This window comes from Lepidochelys kempii, chromosome 5, assembly GCF_965140265.1.
Source record: "Lepidochelys kempii isolate rLepKem1 chromosome 5, rLepKem1.hap2, whole genome shotgun sequence".
Classification (NCBI taxonomy): Eukaryota; Metazoa; Chordata; order Testudines; family Cheloniidae; genus Lepidochelys; species Lepidochelys kempii.
In genome coordinates this window covers 109,610,487-109,626,569 of record NC_133260.1, presented here as the reverse complement: position 1 = coordinate 109,626,569, position 16,083 = coordinate 109,610,487, and the positions used below count along the sequence as shown (strand labels likewise).

General features: G+C 40.2%; 1 protein-coding gene across 8 annotated transcripts in view; it reads left to right on the top strand.

The window, feature by feature from the left end:
• Window positions 1–16,083, top strand: part of FREM1 (FRAS1 related extracellular matrix 1) — a 102,865-nt gene that overhangs the window by 42,381 nt on the left and 44,401 nt on the right. For 4 of the 8 annotated variants that reach the window (XM_073345427.1, XM_073345426.1, XM_073345429.1 and 1 more), the window contains 8 exons: window positions 925–1,177; window positions 2,939–3,136; window positions 4,291–4,476; window positions 7,139–7,335; window positions 8,568–8,793; window positions 10,923–11,067; window positions 13,980–14,121; window positions 15,782–15,977. In XM_073345427.1, coding sequence (XP_073201528.1) covers window positions 925–1,177; window positions 2,939–3,136; window positions 4,291–4,476; window positions 7,139–7,335; window positions 8,568–8,793; window positions 10,923–11,067; window positions 13,980–14,121; window positions 15,782–15,977 — 1,543 coding nt within the window. Of the gene's footprint in view, window positions 1–924; window positions 1,178–2,938; window positions 3,137–4,290; window positions 4,477–7,138; window positions 7,336–8,567; window positions 8,794–10,922; window positions 11,068–13,979; window positions 14,122–15,421; window positions 15,478–15,781; window positions 15,978–16,083 lie in introns of those variants that run through there. The other 4 variants (XM_073345431.1, XM_073345433.1, XM_073345432.1 and 1 more) reach the window with 4 other exon arrangements.

Below are 16,083 nucleotides of genomic sequence, written 5' to 3'. Positions count from 1 at the left end.
TGTCAGTATCTTGCTAACCGTTAGACCATAGTAGGTGTAGTTTGAATTTGTTTTCTTTTTTTCCCTCTTTCTTTTTGTTTAATCCATTAAAGAACATCATCTGAGCTTCATATTGTTTTTGTTATACAACTTGAAGGCTTATAAAATCCCAGAATGTTAGTTGGAAAAGGCATAATTTTCCTGCCCCTATGGTAAACTCCCAACTACTATAAAGTTGAAAAGCCAAATTCAAGACTGGTATACACTGATGCTTCTCCACTGAAATCAATGGAGTTGCACTGGCTTAGACAAGTAGTGACCTTGGCCCAAAATTCCAGGCCTATACTCCTTGATTTCCACCCCTGCCACAGGTTAGCAGGATACGTCTTGTATGTCCAGAGGTCCCTATCTGTGCCTATCAAAGATGCATTTCAGCATGCATTAGTTTTCTGCTGGGTTATGAATGGCACTGCTGCTTCAGATAAAAATTAGTTCATGGGGCTGACTGAAGCCTGTTGTGTTTACTTAGTCCTTACTCAGGCAAAACTCCCATTGACTTCAGTCAGACTATTGTGACTTCATTGTAAGCTCCTCTTAAATGAGGGACCCAGGATTTAATCCCATTATAAAATAAGAATTGGCTGTCACTAATTTAAAATACAATGCTTGACAGTGCAGACAGCCTGAGCTAACACTGGTTCCTTTAATTTTCTCTGCCTTTTCATTTATTTATTTATTTAGCCTTCCAGTATTTCCCATCTGCATCTGTCCTTTTTTTTAGTAGATGCATGTAATTCATTCCATTTTTTGGCTTATTTTCTATATCTGCAAGTCTAATCATTCACTTTGGTTGAGCATGCCCCATGTTTCCTCCCAGGGAACTGTGCTTTCAAGGACACGTGACGTGTACTTTACGTGAAACTGTGTGTGTGTTTTTCTGTTTAGGTGCTCCCTGTAAATGATGAGCCACCTATCATGAAAGATGGCCTCATTCCCCTAATACAATGTCCAGAGGGTGAGGAAGTGGTCATCACCTCAGAGTACATTTGTGCCACTGATGCAGACAGTGATGACATGAGACTGACTTTTATGCTGGCTCGACAGCCCCAGTATGGGGTTGTGAGGAAAGCTGGTGTCGTTGTGGATCTCTTCTCCCAAGCGGACGTTGTCTCTGGAGTAGTGACCTACAAACATACTAGTAAGTGAGACTAGAAGAGCATTAGATTGGAGGTGCAGGCAGATAGCTGTGGGATCTTATATAAATCCAGATAACTCGGGCAGCTCATCACTAGGAGAGGCTGAAAGCCTGCATCTACACTGCTGTACATAAATAACCACATGCAAACACAGCCGTGAAACATAGTTGTGGCCCAAATGTGTTGTGTAACACTTTCTAATGGCCTATTTGGATGGGAAAAGACCTCCTAGCCAGTTTGTAGAGTCATGGTTCTAATCCTTCTATCTGTAAATACATTTAACTATGCTTGATACCTAGACTAAAATATGGTTCCTGAACATGGTAAAAAAAAAAAGTCTTAACTTTTTTTTGCAACTGTGAACATGTTACACGTTTGTGTTTGGATAAATTAGATTATTTTTATACTCCAGAGAGGGATATAGAGATTCCACAGAACAACACCAATGATTTGGGGGAGTCCCCAACAGACACACCTGTTCTGAAGAGTTTACAATCCTTTTGCACTAGAAAGTAAATTATTTTGTGGTTTGACAGAAAACCATAGTTTTAGCAAGGGGTTCTTTTTGTTTTGTTTTTAAAATTAAAGAAACTTTTCTGGAAACTTCATAGTTGGTTTGGATTCATTTGATTACATTTTGTGCTCCAGGCATTTACATGTCAAAAGAGCACTGGTGATTGCACATGCAAATCAAGGCCAGTTACCGCTCCCTGAAAGTTTGGCCATTAGAATATTCTTCAAGGGTTTTCCCTGGATAATAAGTGTTTTCCTTCTACAAATGTGTGAACACTATTGTTCCAACTCTTGTTTTAGAATTTCCAGTTCTGCATGTGCTTAGCTCATAATTATGTGCTAGAATTGAGAATAGGCTTGACCTCTTCATCATGATTTCTATCTGTTGTTAAAGGAGAAGCTGTAATTTGAGCATGGAGGGAAGCAGTTGAATATGACAGGTTTCAGAGTAGCAGCCGTGTTAGTCTGTATCCGCAAAAAGAAAAGGAGTACTTTTCTTTTTTCAGTTGAATATGATCACTCTTAATATACTTATTTGTAACATCATAGAGGAATTAAATGACTCTACACCCTGAGAGGTTATTTGGGCAAAACTGAGGTTACTTTGGAGGTGGCATGATAGCATTTATTATTATAGGATTTAGTTGTCCATTTAGCAGTAAACCACCATGTTTGGCAGTGTCTATTTTTTGGGGCCATGTAGCACATATGGATCTGAATATTTCTAAGTCCATAAAAATATCCTGGCATGATGTTGTTGTATCTTCTTCATACGTCCTTCTGTCGATTCTGTCCAGGACCTGGATGCATTTCCATCCTCCATAGGAAGATTGTCAGTGTTTTAGGAATTATGGGCCTGTTCTCCATTGATACACAGGGGATTTGTGACAAGTAACTCCCTTCCTTGACAAAGTGGGTTTTGAGCATTAATCGGTCATGTACGAAATAGACTCCTGGAGGCAAAAGATACAAAGTAGATTATTTATAGTAAATAGCATTGATTAAGATACCATTTATTCATGTTGTTCTTTCAGCAGAGAAGGGCTGTATATAGATTCTGGTTCTATCTCTGAAAAACATAGAACCAAGCAGTTTCAGCTCTTTCATTTGAATTTTGTTGTTTTTTTAGCGTGTTTTGTCTCACAATTTACCCTGAGACTATTGTGGACTGTCCATAATTGATACAAGTCACTGCTTCATTGAGCTTTGGTTTCTTGTTGTAGAATATCATCTGTAGCATGTTTTTCCAGGTGGGGAGATTGGCCTGACTCCTTGCTTTGACAGCCTAACTTTGGTTATCTCTGATGGTGAAGCTGGCGTGGATGTGAATGACTGCTGTTATGATGGACTTCTTCCTCCTCCAGTACCACTTCATGATTCCTTTCTAGTATATGACCTTAACATCAGTGTATTTCCAGTGGACAACCAGCCACCATCCATTGCAATTGGTGAAAAGCTTCCTCTTTATTTCTAGTCTATTATCTTATATCCTGAATATGCTGGTGTTGGCTAGAGGCTAGATTCTCAATATTTTCTAGCACCAAAAACTGACCAGACAGGAAGATAAACACGCAAAACTTTTAGATCATATCGACCAGTTTTTCACACAGGCAGCCTTCTTTCCTGCAGGCACAGTTTGTACCTAGAATTCAATTTCAAGTGCAAATCTGAGTAACTGCCCCTAGCTGTTTGACTCAGTGTGCAGATCAGATAGCTAGAGATTCAAGTACTCAGATCTGCCCCCACTTTTTATTCTTGCAAGTGCCTGCAGAAAATTTGGCTGAACCTCAGCCCTTTGAAAATTTACTCCATATGCTTCTGTGTAATAAATAGATAGAATAATAGAAATGGTCCTGAACCAAAAACCCAGATGCAAACAGCTCTGAACTTCACAAGAATTCAGAACTGAACTTGGATCCAGATTAAATAACTATCAGGGTTACACAAAACAAAAATATAGCCATAAATATCTCTCTACTTTATCCTACTACTTCTTAGCATGCACTTTACAAACTGGCCTTTTCCAAATTTAATCTGTCAACAGATTCCATTGACTTTGGGTTTTGGATCAAGATCATAGTGCCTGTCATAAAAATACACTTTGTATGGACTTATCTTTTCAGTTATAATGTCATTTTATAATGCCATTTACTGCAGGCATTGTGTATATGTTCTGTATTGCAAAAGAACATTTAAACATATGTATGGGTAGCTTTGTAATTTGCAGCCTATCACCCAAGCAATGTTCTGGAAATGAAGTATTGTCCCAGCAGGGAAATTAAACACTGATGCATGAAAAATTGTTCATTATTTGCAATTCGTAACAGCTCTCAGGCAATTAATGCTCTGACAAACAGAGGTAACAACTAATCTTGAGCAGCACATAAACCATACTTAATGGCTTGTCAGTAAAATTGTTTTGTGATTTCCTCCCCCCACCTGCTTATGTGGTGAGAAAGTGGAGTTGATACCATGATTAGAAAACATTTGTACCAGCCTGTTTGTAGTACAGTTTCCCATCAGCTATTGTGCCAATTTCTTTAGTAAAATATCCCAGTAAGTTGAGTTAAATAATGCTCATCATCATATCATTTCTGTCTAGGTGCCATGTTCGTTGTGGATGAGGGTTTCTCAGCTGTCATTACCACTAACAATTTGTTTGCTACTGACCCCGACACCGCAGCAGATGACTTAGAGTTTGTTTTGGTTTCTCCTCCCCAGTTTGGTTACATTGAAAATATATTACCTTCCCCTGGGTTTGAGAAGAGCAACATTGGTATAAGTATAGGTATGTGTAAACACAATGGCAACAACACCAATACTGTGCATGTTACTTACATGGCTAATGGACTGCCAGGCAGTAGGCTGATGTGTAGTCACGGCAGGTGCATGCTTTAATTTAGTCTTTATTGGGAAGGCAGGTGTACTGAGGCTGTGTGGGAGGGATTCAAAGAGAGAATGTAACCCAGTGAACATGAAGAATTGGCACTCAGATAAATTAAGCATATTTAAGATTTACACATTTGAGCTGCAGTCTGTGTTAGAAATGATAATATATTAACCTATTTTCTCTACACTTCCACTTCACATTTCTTCTGTACTCCCTCCTTCCACATACACACTTCTGTTTTTCATTAGTAAAGTACTATTGGCAAAAAATCAATGCATCAAGATAGGCTCTAAACCTACGTTTTCAAAATGACTAGTGATTTTGGTTGCCTCAATTGTTTGGGTTTTTTGGGTGTGCATCTTCAGACACTTTAAAGGAGCCTAATTTTTAGTGCACGAGTGTGGTGCGCTTTCTGAAAGTCAGGGCTCTTACTGCTGTTTCAGGTTGGCCACCCCCAAATCACTAGTCACTAGGATCTAAGTGACTGAATGGCACAAGTCCCAGTGACTTCCAGTGGCTTTTGTGCTCCCCAGTCATTTAGGCACTTCTGAAAATTCCACCCAAAGTCCCTATTTAGGCAAACCTTTCTCTATCTACCTGCATTTACTTATTGAGGGCTAGATTGTGCAAACCACACATCTTCCATAGTGAGAGGTGGTGTAGAGCTGCAGCATCCCAGAAGGAGTACCATATGAGGCATTTGGTCTCAGGAAGATAGAGTGCTTCCTGGAGCTCCCCGATGTATGGGAGGGTGGGGGAGGTGAAGCATGTGCCCCGCTACATCCTTTCACAGGATACAATATTCTCCCGCCATGGGTGTGTCTACACAGCCCGCAACAGCAAATCTCCCAGTTTGGGTCAACCGACTTGAGCTAATGCAGCTCATGCTAGTGCTCTAAAATAGCTGCCTAGACAGTGTGTTGAAGTTGCAGCTTGGTTGCTGAAGCCTATGGAGGGGGTGGGCTTCAGAGCCCAACCTCCAGTCCAAGCCACAACTTCAAAGCGTTGTCTAGGTCAGTGGTTCTCAACCAGGGGTATGGGTACCTGTGGGGGTACACAGAGGTCTTCCAGAGGGTACATCAACTCTTCAAGATGTTTGCCTAGTTTTACAACAGGCTACATAAAAAGCACTAGTGCAGTTATTACAAACTAAAATTTCATACAGACAATGATTTGTTTAAACTGCTCTATATACTAAACACTAAAATGTAAGTACAATATTTATATTCTAATTGATTTATAATATGGTCAAAATGAGAAAGTAAGCAATTTTTCAGTAATAGTGTGTGGTGACACTTGTATTTTTATGTCTGATTTTGTAAGCAAGTAATTTTCAAGTGAGGTGAAACTTGGGGGTAAGTACGCAAGGCAATCAGACTCCTGAAAGGGGTACAGTAGTCTGGAAAGGTTGAGAGCCACTGCTCTACACTGCTAGAGTGAGCACCACTAGCCAAAGTCTGTCGACCCAAGCTGGGAGGCTCACTTTCATGGGCTATGTAGAAATACCTTGTGTGGCTAGCTAGCAGAGCTGGCTTGTGACTGGCAGGAATGTAGCCATGGCTCTTCCTCCACCCCCTTCCCCACCCCACCCTCCATATTCCCTTTGGGCACTATGTACCCCATACAAATAGAGAAGCAACCGTTCCTGTGCTATCTTGAGTATCATCTCCGGCCTTATACATGCTGCACAAAGAGTGGGAGGAGAGGCTTTTTATTTCTGTCACTCCAATACACCCTCATATCAGGGCCAGGCAGACTTTGGCTCTAAATGAAAAAGAAATCTGCACGAGTTAAACTGTCATGTAGATCTGTTCCTGCCTTGTCCAATTTACTTAAGCCACTTCCCAAATTGGATTGATCATAAGCAGATTTGATTGGATTGGGAGTGTAACTCTTGGCATACATCTACAACTGCAGTGTAAGAAGGAGCAAGACACTGTTCACACTGATGTGAGATTACCTCTGTTGGGAAAAGTCTGCATTTCTTTTTGCTCTAAACCTCCTGAGCAATGTTGGATTTGAAAGAAATTGAACATGACAGGTCAAATTCATTCCTGGTGTAACTTCACCTTGAGATCGGAGAATTAACATTAACATTAAGATGTGCTATTTAGGTTTGGTCTACATTTAAAAGTTCGGTCAACATAGCTACATCAGTCAAGGGTGTCTGACATAAATATGCTGACTTAACCCCCCAGCGTAAACACAGCTATGTCAACAGAAGAATGCTTTCATCAACATAAACCTAACTTCATTTGGGGAACTGGTGTTCCCATACTGATAGAAAAAATCCTTCCTATGGAATTATGCTGGTGTAGCTACACAAATGTAATTATGTCAGTATAGTCTCCATAGTGTAGAGACAAACTTGGTGTGTTTTATTTAGGGCCCATATTCCCTTGCTTCCTCAGCATTAAGAATGCTTAAAGATATGTTAAACCCAAATGATTTGTACCTGGAATGAGCATGGATTTACAAGTGTTTAATGGGTTACAGTGTTTGTTAAAAGGGAATCAGAATAAATATTTTGTTAACTTGTCATCTCTTTGAATTCCACTAGCTTCATTTCAGCTGATACACCTGAAAGCCTTGCATATAAATTATGTGCAGTCCAGGCATATGAGGACAGAACCAACTTCAGATCAGTTTATGATTTATGTCACTGATGGGAAGCATCATTCAGTGGAGACCCCATTTTATGTCCTGATCAACCCAACGAATGATGAAGTCCCAGAATTCATAGCAAGGAACATAACTGTAAGGAACAATACAAAATACTAGATATCTAATGACTTTCTATGCCAGAAAATATATAGCCAGTGGCTCCTTTTTAACATATGTATTAGCATCTTTCTGAGATTTATTCCCCTTCTTTTGATCTGCTGAGTGAAATTCAGCCCTGTGCAGGGAAACATAAGGCCTTTTCAACTCACAAGTCTCATATCAGCCATTAAAATAATGTGTTAATGTTGCACAGGCCTTGTGCTGGTGCTCTGTACCAGAGTGAATTTCACCAATTACCTCCTTTAGTAGTGTTTTAACTACTTACCTGAGGAGACTTGATTTATTGTAATGTCTCTGTATATTTATCTAATCTCTGGTATGTACGTGTTTGTGTATATACACACACAGATGTAGCTCCAATATATTTCATGACCCCAGAACTCAGCATGCCCAGAGCTAAAAGCCACTTCACTGGTGAGTTGCATGATTCTCAGTTTCCTTTATAATATTCTGGTACAAGAAATTGTCATGGTAAAAAAAGAACTTTCCTGCATTCTTTTCTGCTGACCAAAAAAAAAAAAGGGAGGGGGCAAAAATAATGTTACCTGGAAACACAGGATGAAATCCCAGCCCCAGTTGCCATTGACTTCAACAGAGTCAGGATTCACCTGTCATCAGTCCCACAGAATTGATGTGCAATTGGGGTATATGTGATGTTTCACAATTAAATTTTTTCAAGCTGTGTGGATCTGCCATGTAGCTGCCTCTTAATGTGTGTAAGAGTGGTTATGGTCAGAAGCATGACCATGTAAAAATGGTGTCTTCTTACTCATTACTGGCCAGATTCTCAGCTTGGTACAGGAGAGAGAGGAGAATCAGGGAGCTGATTTCTTGTATTTTGTTGATCTATGAGGGGAAATTCCTGCAAATACTTACTGCTGAGCATAACAACATTTACTACTGTGCATTGTCACATTGACTTCAATAGGGCTTCCCATAGTAGTAAGTACTGTGCTGGTAAGTAAGTAAGAGCTCAATGAATCAGACTTTTAAACAATGAAAGAATCTTAGCTGAGGAGGTGGAGGGTTGTTTTTTCCTTTTGGTTTCAGAGGAACCTCTGATGATTTGTGGGAAGGACCTGGCTGCTCTCTGTGAGGGAAGAGGATTCCATTTCTTCACAAAAAAAAAAAAAAAAAAAAAAAGAAACTATTCTTTCTACAGAAAAATCATGGTTATTGTTGCTTTGTTTTGTTTTGCTGCTCAGGTGCAGGAGGGCCAAATGAAAGAACTGGATCCCTCTGTAATCAACGTCCTTGATCTGGATGTACCTCAAGATCATTTGAGGTTTACCGTTGTCCAGAAACCCCAGCATGGATTCCTCATTCATGGAGTCTATGGCAATGATGTTATGAGTTACAAAAGATTCATTAGCAGTCACCACAGTCATGAACATCCTGTGCATGACTTTTCCATGGAACTTCTTAAGAATGGTAAATGCAGCATTTCTTTTGCATCAGTCCTTTTGTTCCTTTAAAAATTCATACCAGACAAAGTGGCCTTGTAAGAAACATTCATCACTTATTCACCTGGCCTAGCTATAGTTTCATAGGAAAATTTAAGAATAGCAAATTAAATCTGAGTGGTATTTTCTGACTTCAACATATTTAATCCCTTGGGAATCCTTCAAGAAGTTCATCCTGGGAAGCCTACACCCCAAGTTTCCTGTGAGGACAATAATACAGTATTCTAACCCTTAGTGGAAATCATCTGCATGGGAAAAGGAGTGGTCTAAAATGTGCTAGCCACTATGTTTTAATTAACACTTTTAAATGCCACTTAGTACCTACTCTAAGTACTAGGTCATTTTAAAGAACATTATGTAGTCGTGGGTAAAAAATTGCTCTACAGGGTAGAGGTAGGAGAAGGGGCTCTATTGTTAACCATGACCAGCTAATTGAAACCTGTTCGTCTACACTGATATTCTGGAGAACAATGAAGTAATTAATATGATTTCAATACATTTACACCTATGTAACTCAGATCAGAATTTGGGCCTCAGAGCACTGAGGACAAATATTTTTTCCCTCTGTTTTTATAATGTCACCATTGTATCTGATCTCCTTCCACAAAAAGTAGACACAAAAATATAATGTACTCATCCTACATTCCTCAGTCTTTCCTGGTCATGCATATTGACCCCATCTCAGCTGAGTGACCCTTCTTCTCTCTCTTTCTACTTACAGACATGACCACTTCAATACCCTTTCACTAAAGTTCCACTGCAAAGAACTGCAGTGTGACCTCTCTATCCTCCTTTGTCTAGCCACCTGCTGGCCATCCTAGCCTGTGCTGTTTTGGTGGATAATCTGGGAACTAGCTTTGGGATGGCTATTCAGATGTGGACTAACAAATGTCAAGGTCCTAGGCCAGTTCCCCTAGTACATCCATTCAAACATTTGACCAGCACAACTAGCTCTTGAGTGTTAGGCGCTGGGGAATGGACAGCTGTGCACGGGTTAAATCATGGACCAACATGTGAAATGGACATGGTATAGGGAAAACAAATCTGGATTTAACACGTAACAATGGAGTCCTGTTTTGTTTTGCTTTTTAAATGCACTAGATACATTTTGCTCATTTAAATCCTTGCGATCCTTTTGATGATCCTAAATGAGACTGAAGTACAAAAAATGACAAAAATTATAGGTCTCATTTTCTACAAGAAAATATGAGGACATTTTATTATTTTTAAAACAATATTTTTACATCAGTGCAAAAAAACTTTATGGAAGTTGGACCTATTGCAGTGATAATGACATAAATATATTTACTCTATCCATTATGCTTATTTCTTCATTTTTCCAATTAGAGAGGAAATAGCCCAAATAATTTAATTTTTAAATTACTTCTCCAACGTTTGAGTATTCACTTGTGGGGTTTGGTTATCATTCATTTGCATTACGGTAGCACCTAGAGGTGCAACTGTGATCAAGTCTCCATTGTGCTAGGAACTGTACAAACATGATATTCCCTAAGTGGACAAGACAGATAAAGGGTCGGAGAAAGGAAGTATATTATCATGCTTTTTCAGATTGGGAACTGAGGTACAGAGAGATTAAATAACTTGCCCAAGGTCACACAGAAAGTCTGTGTCATAGCCAGGAACTGAAGCCAGATCTCCTGAATCCCGCATCCACTGTCTCAATTACAACACCAGTCTTCCTCCCTAAAGATGGGTAAGCCCTCTCTAAGGATCAGTTAAGACACAGAGGAGTGATATCTGACCATCTTATCCCCCAGTCAAGTAGAAGTTTTAAATTGGGGTGGATGGGACTGGATGGAAAATTTTTACCTTTTCAGAACAAAGATAGTTTGGAAAGGAGTTTTGTTCTTTTAACAGGTCATGCTGCTCTTTTTGAGTTGCTGGTGTACTGATGGATTAATGAACAGCTGCTGCTTACATGGCTTGTCCTCTGCTAGCTGAAACAAACTGGCTGTGACCAGAAGACATGGTGGGTTGGGGAGAGGGGGAGGATGATGGAGGCAGAGGGACATGTCATGAAAGAGATTTTGAAGGAGACAGGTTTTATTTTCTCTCTTTTTTCCCCCCTCTCTCCAGGAATGAGGCTGGTGTACATGCATGATGACTCTGAAAACCTCACTGATGGTTTTACACTCCAGCTGTCAGATGGGAAACATAAAGTCCTCAGAACCATTCTGGTAAAGGTCATCCCAGTTAATGATGAGAAACCAATGCTGAGCAAGTAAGCCACATGTTCCTATTCCAAATTGTGGGATGTGTTCAGATGAAATGATTCAACAGTGATCAAAACAGCAAAATAGTGATTAATAGGGCTATTCTGCCATAAATAGCCATAGACTAATGCCAACAAAGATGTTCCTGCATCTACCACCATAGGTCTGTTTAACAAGAGCATTCTCGATAAAGATCACAGTTGATAACAAAAATATGCCTAAATCACAAAGTTTCTTTTCATGTTGGTTTTTTATTTCATAATAAACAGCTGTTGTAATCTATATGTAGGCACATATTCCATTTGTCTGTCAGACCTTAGTTAAAATATTTATTGAAAAGCAACTCTGATCTTTGTACTCCCTCTGCTGGCCAATACATACAGTGCGATTGACTTTAGCTATCCAGCTATCTCTTTCTCCTGGCCATCGGTGTTATGTGGTTATTGTATATATCAGCTAACACTGAAAATAGCATAGGATTTGGGGATTGAGAAAGAACCCATTCCCGATCATCTGAGATCACCCCATGTCACTAAAAGGCTCTACAGAGTTACGGAGTAAGCTCTGAACATTCATAGTAGATTTAGTTTTCTAAAAATATTTTCTCTCAATCATAATTCATCTTCCAGTCAAGGGATAAGTTAATTTCCTCCCCTCTCATCAAAACTGTGATTTACAAACGAATTAAACTCAGGATGATGCCATATGGAGGAACACACAAGACTGATGTTTCACTCTGACTCCTGATCTTTTAGAAGTAAACTACTGCAGTTGCATTTAAAGAAAATATGATCTGTTTTTAATTTGACTAGGAGAGTGAGGACAACTTTCCACTGACATGTTTTAATAGACATCAAGTTTAACAAACAAAAGGAAGTATTTTCTTCACACAATGCACAGTCAACCTGTCTAACTCTTTTCCAGAGGATGTTGTGAAGGCCAAGACTATAACAGGGTTCACAAAAGAACTAGATAAGTTCATGGAGGATAGGTCCATCAGTGGCTATTAGCCAGGATGGGAAGGGATGGTGTCCCTAGCCTCTGTTTGCCAGAAGCTTGGAATGGGCTACAGGGAATGGATCACTTGATGATTACCTGTTCTGTTCATTCCCTCTGGGGCATCTGGCATTGGCCACTGTCGGAATACAGGATAGTGGGTTAGATGGACCTTTGGTCTGACCCAGTATGGCCATCTTCTTATGATCCCTTATCTTCTTATGATCCCTCTGTGAAAAGTTTCATCCTTTAACTGATGATGGTTATTGGAAACAATATTTCCTAAACTGCTAGAACTCCTTGCTAAATGCAGAGGAATAGATTTTAAGAATGTGTAACTTCATGAACCCAGAGAAAAATACGGAATACAAAAGTTAATTTTACAATTACATGATCACAAAAAGGTATATAGTACACATGAGCAAGAATAGTGCCCATAGCTTAGAATGCAGGGTACAGTTTACATACTAGTAAAATGAAATGATGTAATCATAATTACTGATCAAATATCCCTTGATATTTTTCTTGTTTGGATAAAGTTCAGTACACCATTCCCTACTCTCTCTCTTTGGAGTCAGGTATGGAGGTGACTGCAGATAAGTGTATTTCACCTCCTGTGCCCAGATGAACCCAGAAACTGTGTTGCTTCCTTGACAGGCAGTGATTAGATCTTATAATTAGTCATCCCCAGTGGGGAATATTGCTCACCCTTTGATTTGGGATCACCTTTCCTCCCCACTTTAGTCCCATTCTCCAATAGCCTGCACATGCCATGCAGTTGGGAAAGTAAGCAGACTTGAAAAGTACTGACAGGGTGTTCCTGATCTAGCCGTTGATGTCTCTGAATCACTATGAGTACTGCACAATCACCTTTGCACCTTCTTCCACTTAGCCCTGCTGCGTGGAACACCTTCCCCGAATGTAAAGCCACTTCATTTCCCCCACCCTCCAAAGTCCCTCTTCAAGACCCTCTAGTCTGATACCAGAAAGAATTAGCCAACTAATTCTGCCTAGGTAGATGAAGAGTTGGGGGTCAGATAACAGTATTGTTTTAAATGTACCTATAGTAGTGCTGTGTTTTTTTAACCCACCTTCTAATCCCTTTGTATGTTGCTTGTCTTCTTAGATTGTCAGCTCTTTGGGGCAGGGATTGTGTCTTACCTTATCTCTGGTTGGTGCCTAGTACATAGTTAGTGCTACTGGTATACAAGTAATAAATAATAACAATAGTAAAATTATGTGGATAGAGAGCTGCTAAGAGGCAGGTACTAGCTGAAGGGAGGGAAACAGAGAGAGAGAGAAAGAGAGACTGAGAATTAGGCTGGAGTAAGTCTCTGGGGGAATTTAAAACCATTTTGGGACGTCCATCCTATCTGACTCTGTTTTTTCTTGTGCAATGGCAGCCACAGACACCAATGAGCAAAAGGCCATAAGCAAAACCTTACAGTGATTTGATCCTGGAGGGCTAATGGAATGTCTGAGGAGGTAATCATAGGCAACCAGCAGAATGGGCCTCTGTTCCTTGTATAAGCTCTTTTTTGGGACTCAGCCAGGCAATGATTGAACAGCCAATTAATTAAGTCTCCTAAAGGGTCAATGGCGTACCTGTTGGTATGGCCACCTTGTTCATATTGCCCCTTTAAGGTAACCCAGATAATGACTGTGGAGGGAGGCAGACAGAATTGATTCCTGTTGTTAGATCCAAAGTTGCTTCAGATCTGTTTTGTTGGTATTGCTTTTCACTGTTATGAGAAATCAGTCATCTCTGCTTGCTGTTTTGCAGATCTATGTGTTCTTCTTTAGTCATTCTGCAGTTACTATTCTTGTCAGCTTCTGAGTAATACGATTCCTGGCAGTAATATCACTTGTTGGAAAGGTTACTTTTCTGTTTTCATATCAGTGCATGAGGCTTTTCTTTTTTCAGGAAGGATGAGATAGCGGTGAACATGGGTGAAACCCGAATAATTTCTAGTGCTGTTCTGTCAGCTGAAGATAAAGACACCCCCAGGGAGAGAATTTACTATTTATTTGAAAGAATTCCAGAAAACGGGCAGCTTCAGCTCAAGGTTAGTCTTTGTGCTTTAACAAAAAGCAAGCAAGCAAACAACTCTCTCTTGTTAGAACAAAAAGAAGCTGATTCTCCTTTTATCCTGAATGTCTTTCATGTTTTGGAATACGCTGCTATGGCGAACTGACTTGTGTAGCTGAACCATGCAAGATACAGAGGTTTTGATACTAGAGGTGGGAGTTGCAGATGGGGGGTGAAGGGGAGGTTAAAACCATGGCAGAATTAGTGTGACCAGACATCCCGATAAAATTGGGACTGTCCCGATTTTTAGTTCTTTGTCCTGCGTCCCGACTGATGCATGGTCGGGACGCCATTTGTCCTGATATTGCGGCTTTGGCCGCTCCGGCGTTTTTTTGTTTTTTTTTTTTGCTTTGGCAACTCGGCTCTGGCGGGGTTTTTTCTTTTTTTTTTTCCTTCCCCCATGTGTCCCAATATTTTGTCCGTTTCATCTGGTCACCTTAGGCAGGATCTTCATGGGATGATGGTGGAGATCCTAGAGGGGAAGAAACCCAATGGGAGGAAGAGGAGAGAGAAGACCAAATGGGGGAAAGAACAACCCCAGGGACAGAGGATGGGGAGATATTTCAGGGACCAGGAAGAGAGTGGAAGGAGACCCCACAATGAGACACTCCCCAGTGGTGCAGGAGAGAACCTATCAGTGAGAGAGGAGGAAAGTAGATAGGTGGAGAAAGAGAAAGGGAAGGTCAGAGAATAAGTGTTAATGAGAAAGAAAGAGACACTGAAAAAATAGGAATAGAAACAGGAGAGAAGAAAATTATTGACCAAAGATGAGCAATCAGAACAAAAAGCAAGGCAGATGTACTAACTTTTCTTTTTAACTTGTTATGTAGAAAATGGGCCATTGTATTCCAGGTAGCATGATTCTGTGAGACAAGTGGGGCTTGGTTCTGGAATGATGGTGTTGGAAATGGGAGCCTCGTGCCCCATACCTCAGGGAGGGAAATAAGCTGCTAGGTAGATTCTGGCTTCTCCTAATATTTTATATAGGTTTGTGTGTCTGTCTAACAAGAAATATATGAGTGTGTCTGAAGCCCATGGTTTTGGTGTGCTGTGCTTATTGGTATTTTAACATTATTTTCTCCAGCAGCAGCATGTTATGCTGGTACACAACTCCTGCTCAATACCACATATTCAGATTTTGGTTGATCTAGCATATTTGTTGTTAAATACCTTGAAATCTTCTGAAATGCAGGATATTGCACCTGACACTTCAAATTTTTCCAGGGAAGGACCCCATGGCTCCCTAATTCTCCCTGTGTCTCTCTAACTCCCCACAGGCTCCTCACTTATGCCTGGTTGGCTTTGGGCCTGAGCAGAACTAGGAGTAATGGCATGAAATTAAGAAATGGAAAATGTAGGCTGAATATGAGGAAACACTTCCTAGCAGTGAGCTCTGTTAGGTTCTTAGCATCCGCTTTTCCACCAGCTCTTCTGGCTGCTTGACTACAAAGCTCCTGCCAGGTACTGCCCCTGAAACCTTCCATTAGGAAGGAGGTCCAAAGCATGAAAGGGGAATATAGATAGGCTGTCATTGGCAAGGGTGTAAATAACTGAACAATATCTACTAATTGAGCAAAATTAACTTGGGAAAACTTATGGATAATGTTAGGTTGCTGACAGATTTTTATTCTTTCTAGGTAGGTAGGGACTGGGTGACGCTCCAAACTGAAATGAAGTGCACTCAGGAGGAAATAGATATGAACCTTGTGAGATATGTGCATACAGGAGCTATGGGGTCCAGGAACCAAGACAGCTTCACATTTCATCTGTGGGATGGGGACAACAAATCTCCACCAATGGACTTCTACATAACTATCAAGGATATGGAAAAAGGTAAAGATCTGGGTAATTTTGCATTCTACCATGACTAATTCTTATACCAGGACAATCTGAATAAAATTAAATTGCCATTTATGATCCACTCTTAGGCCTTAACCCT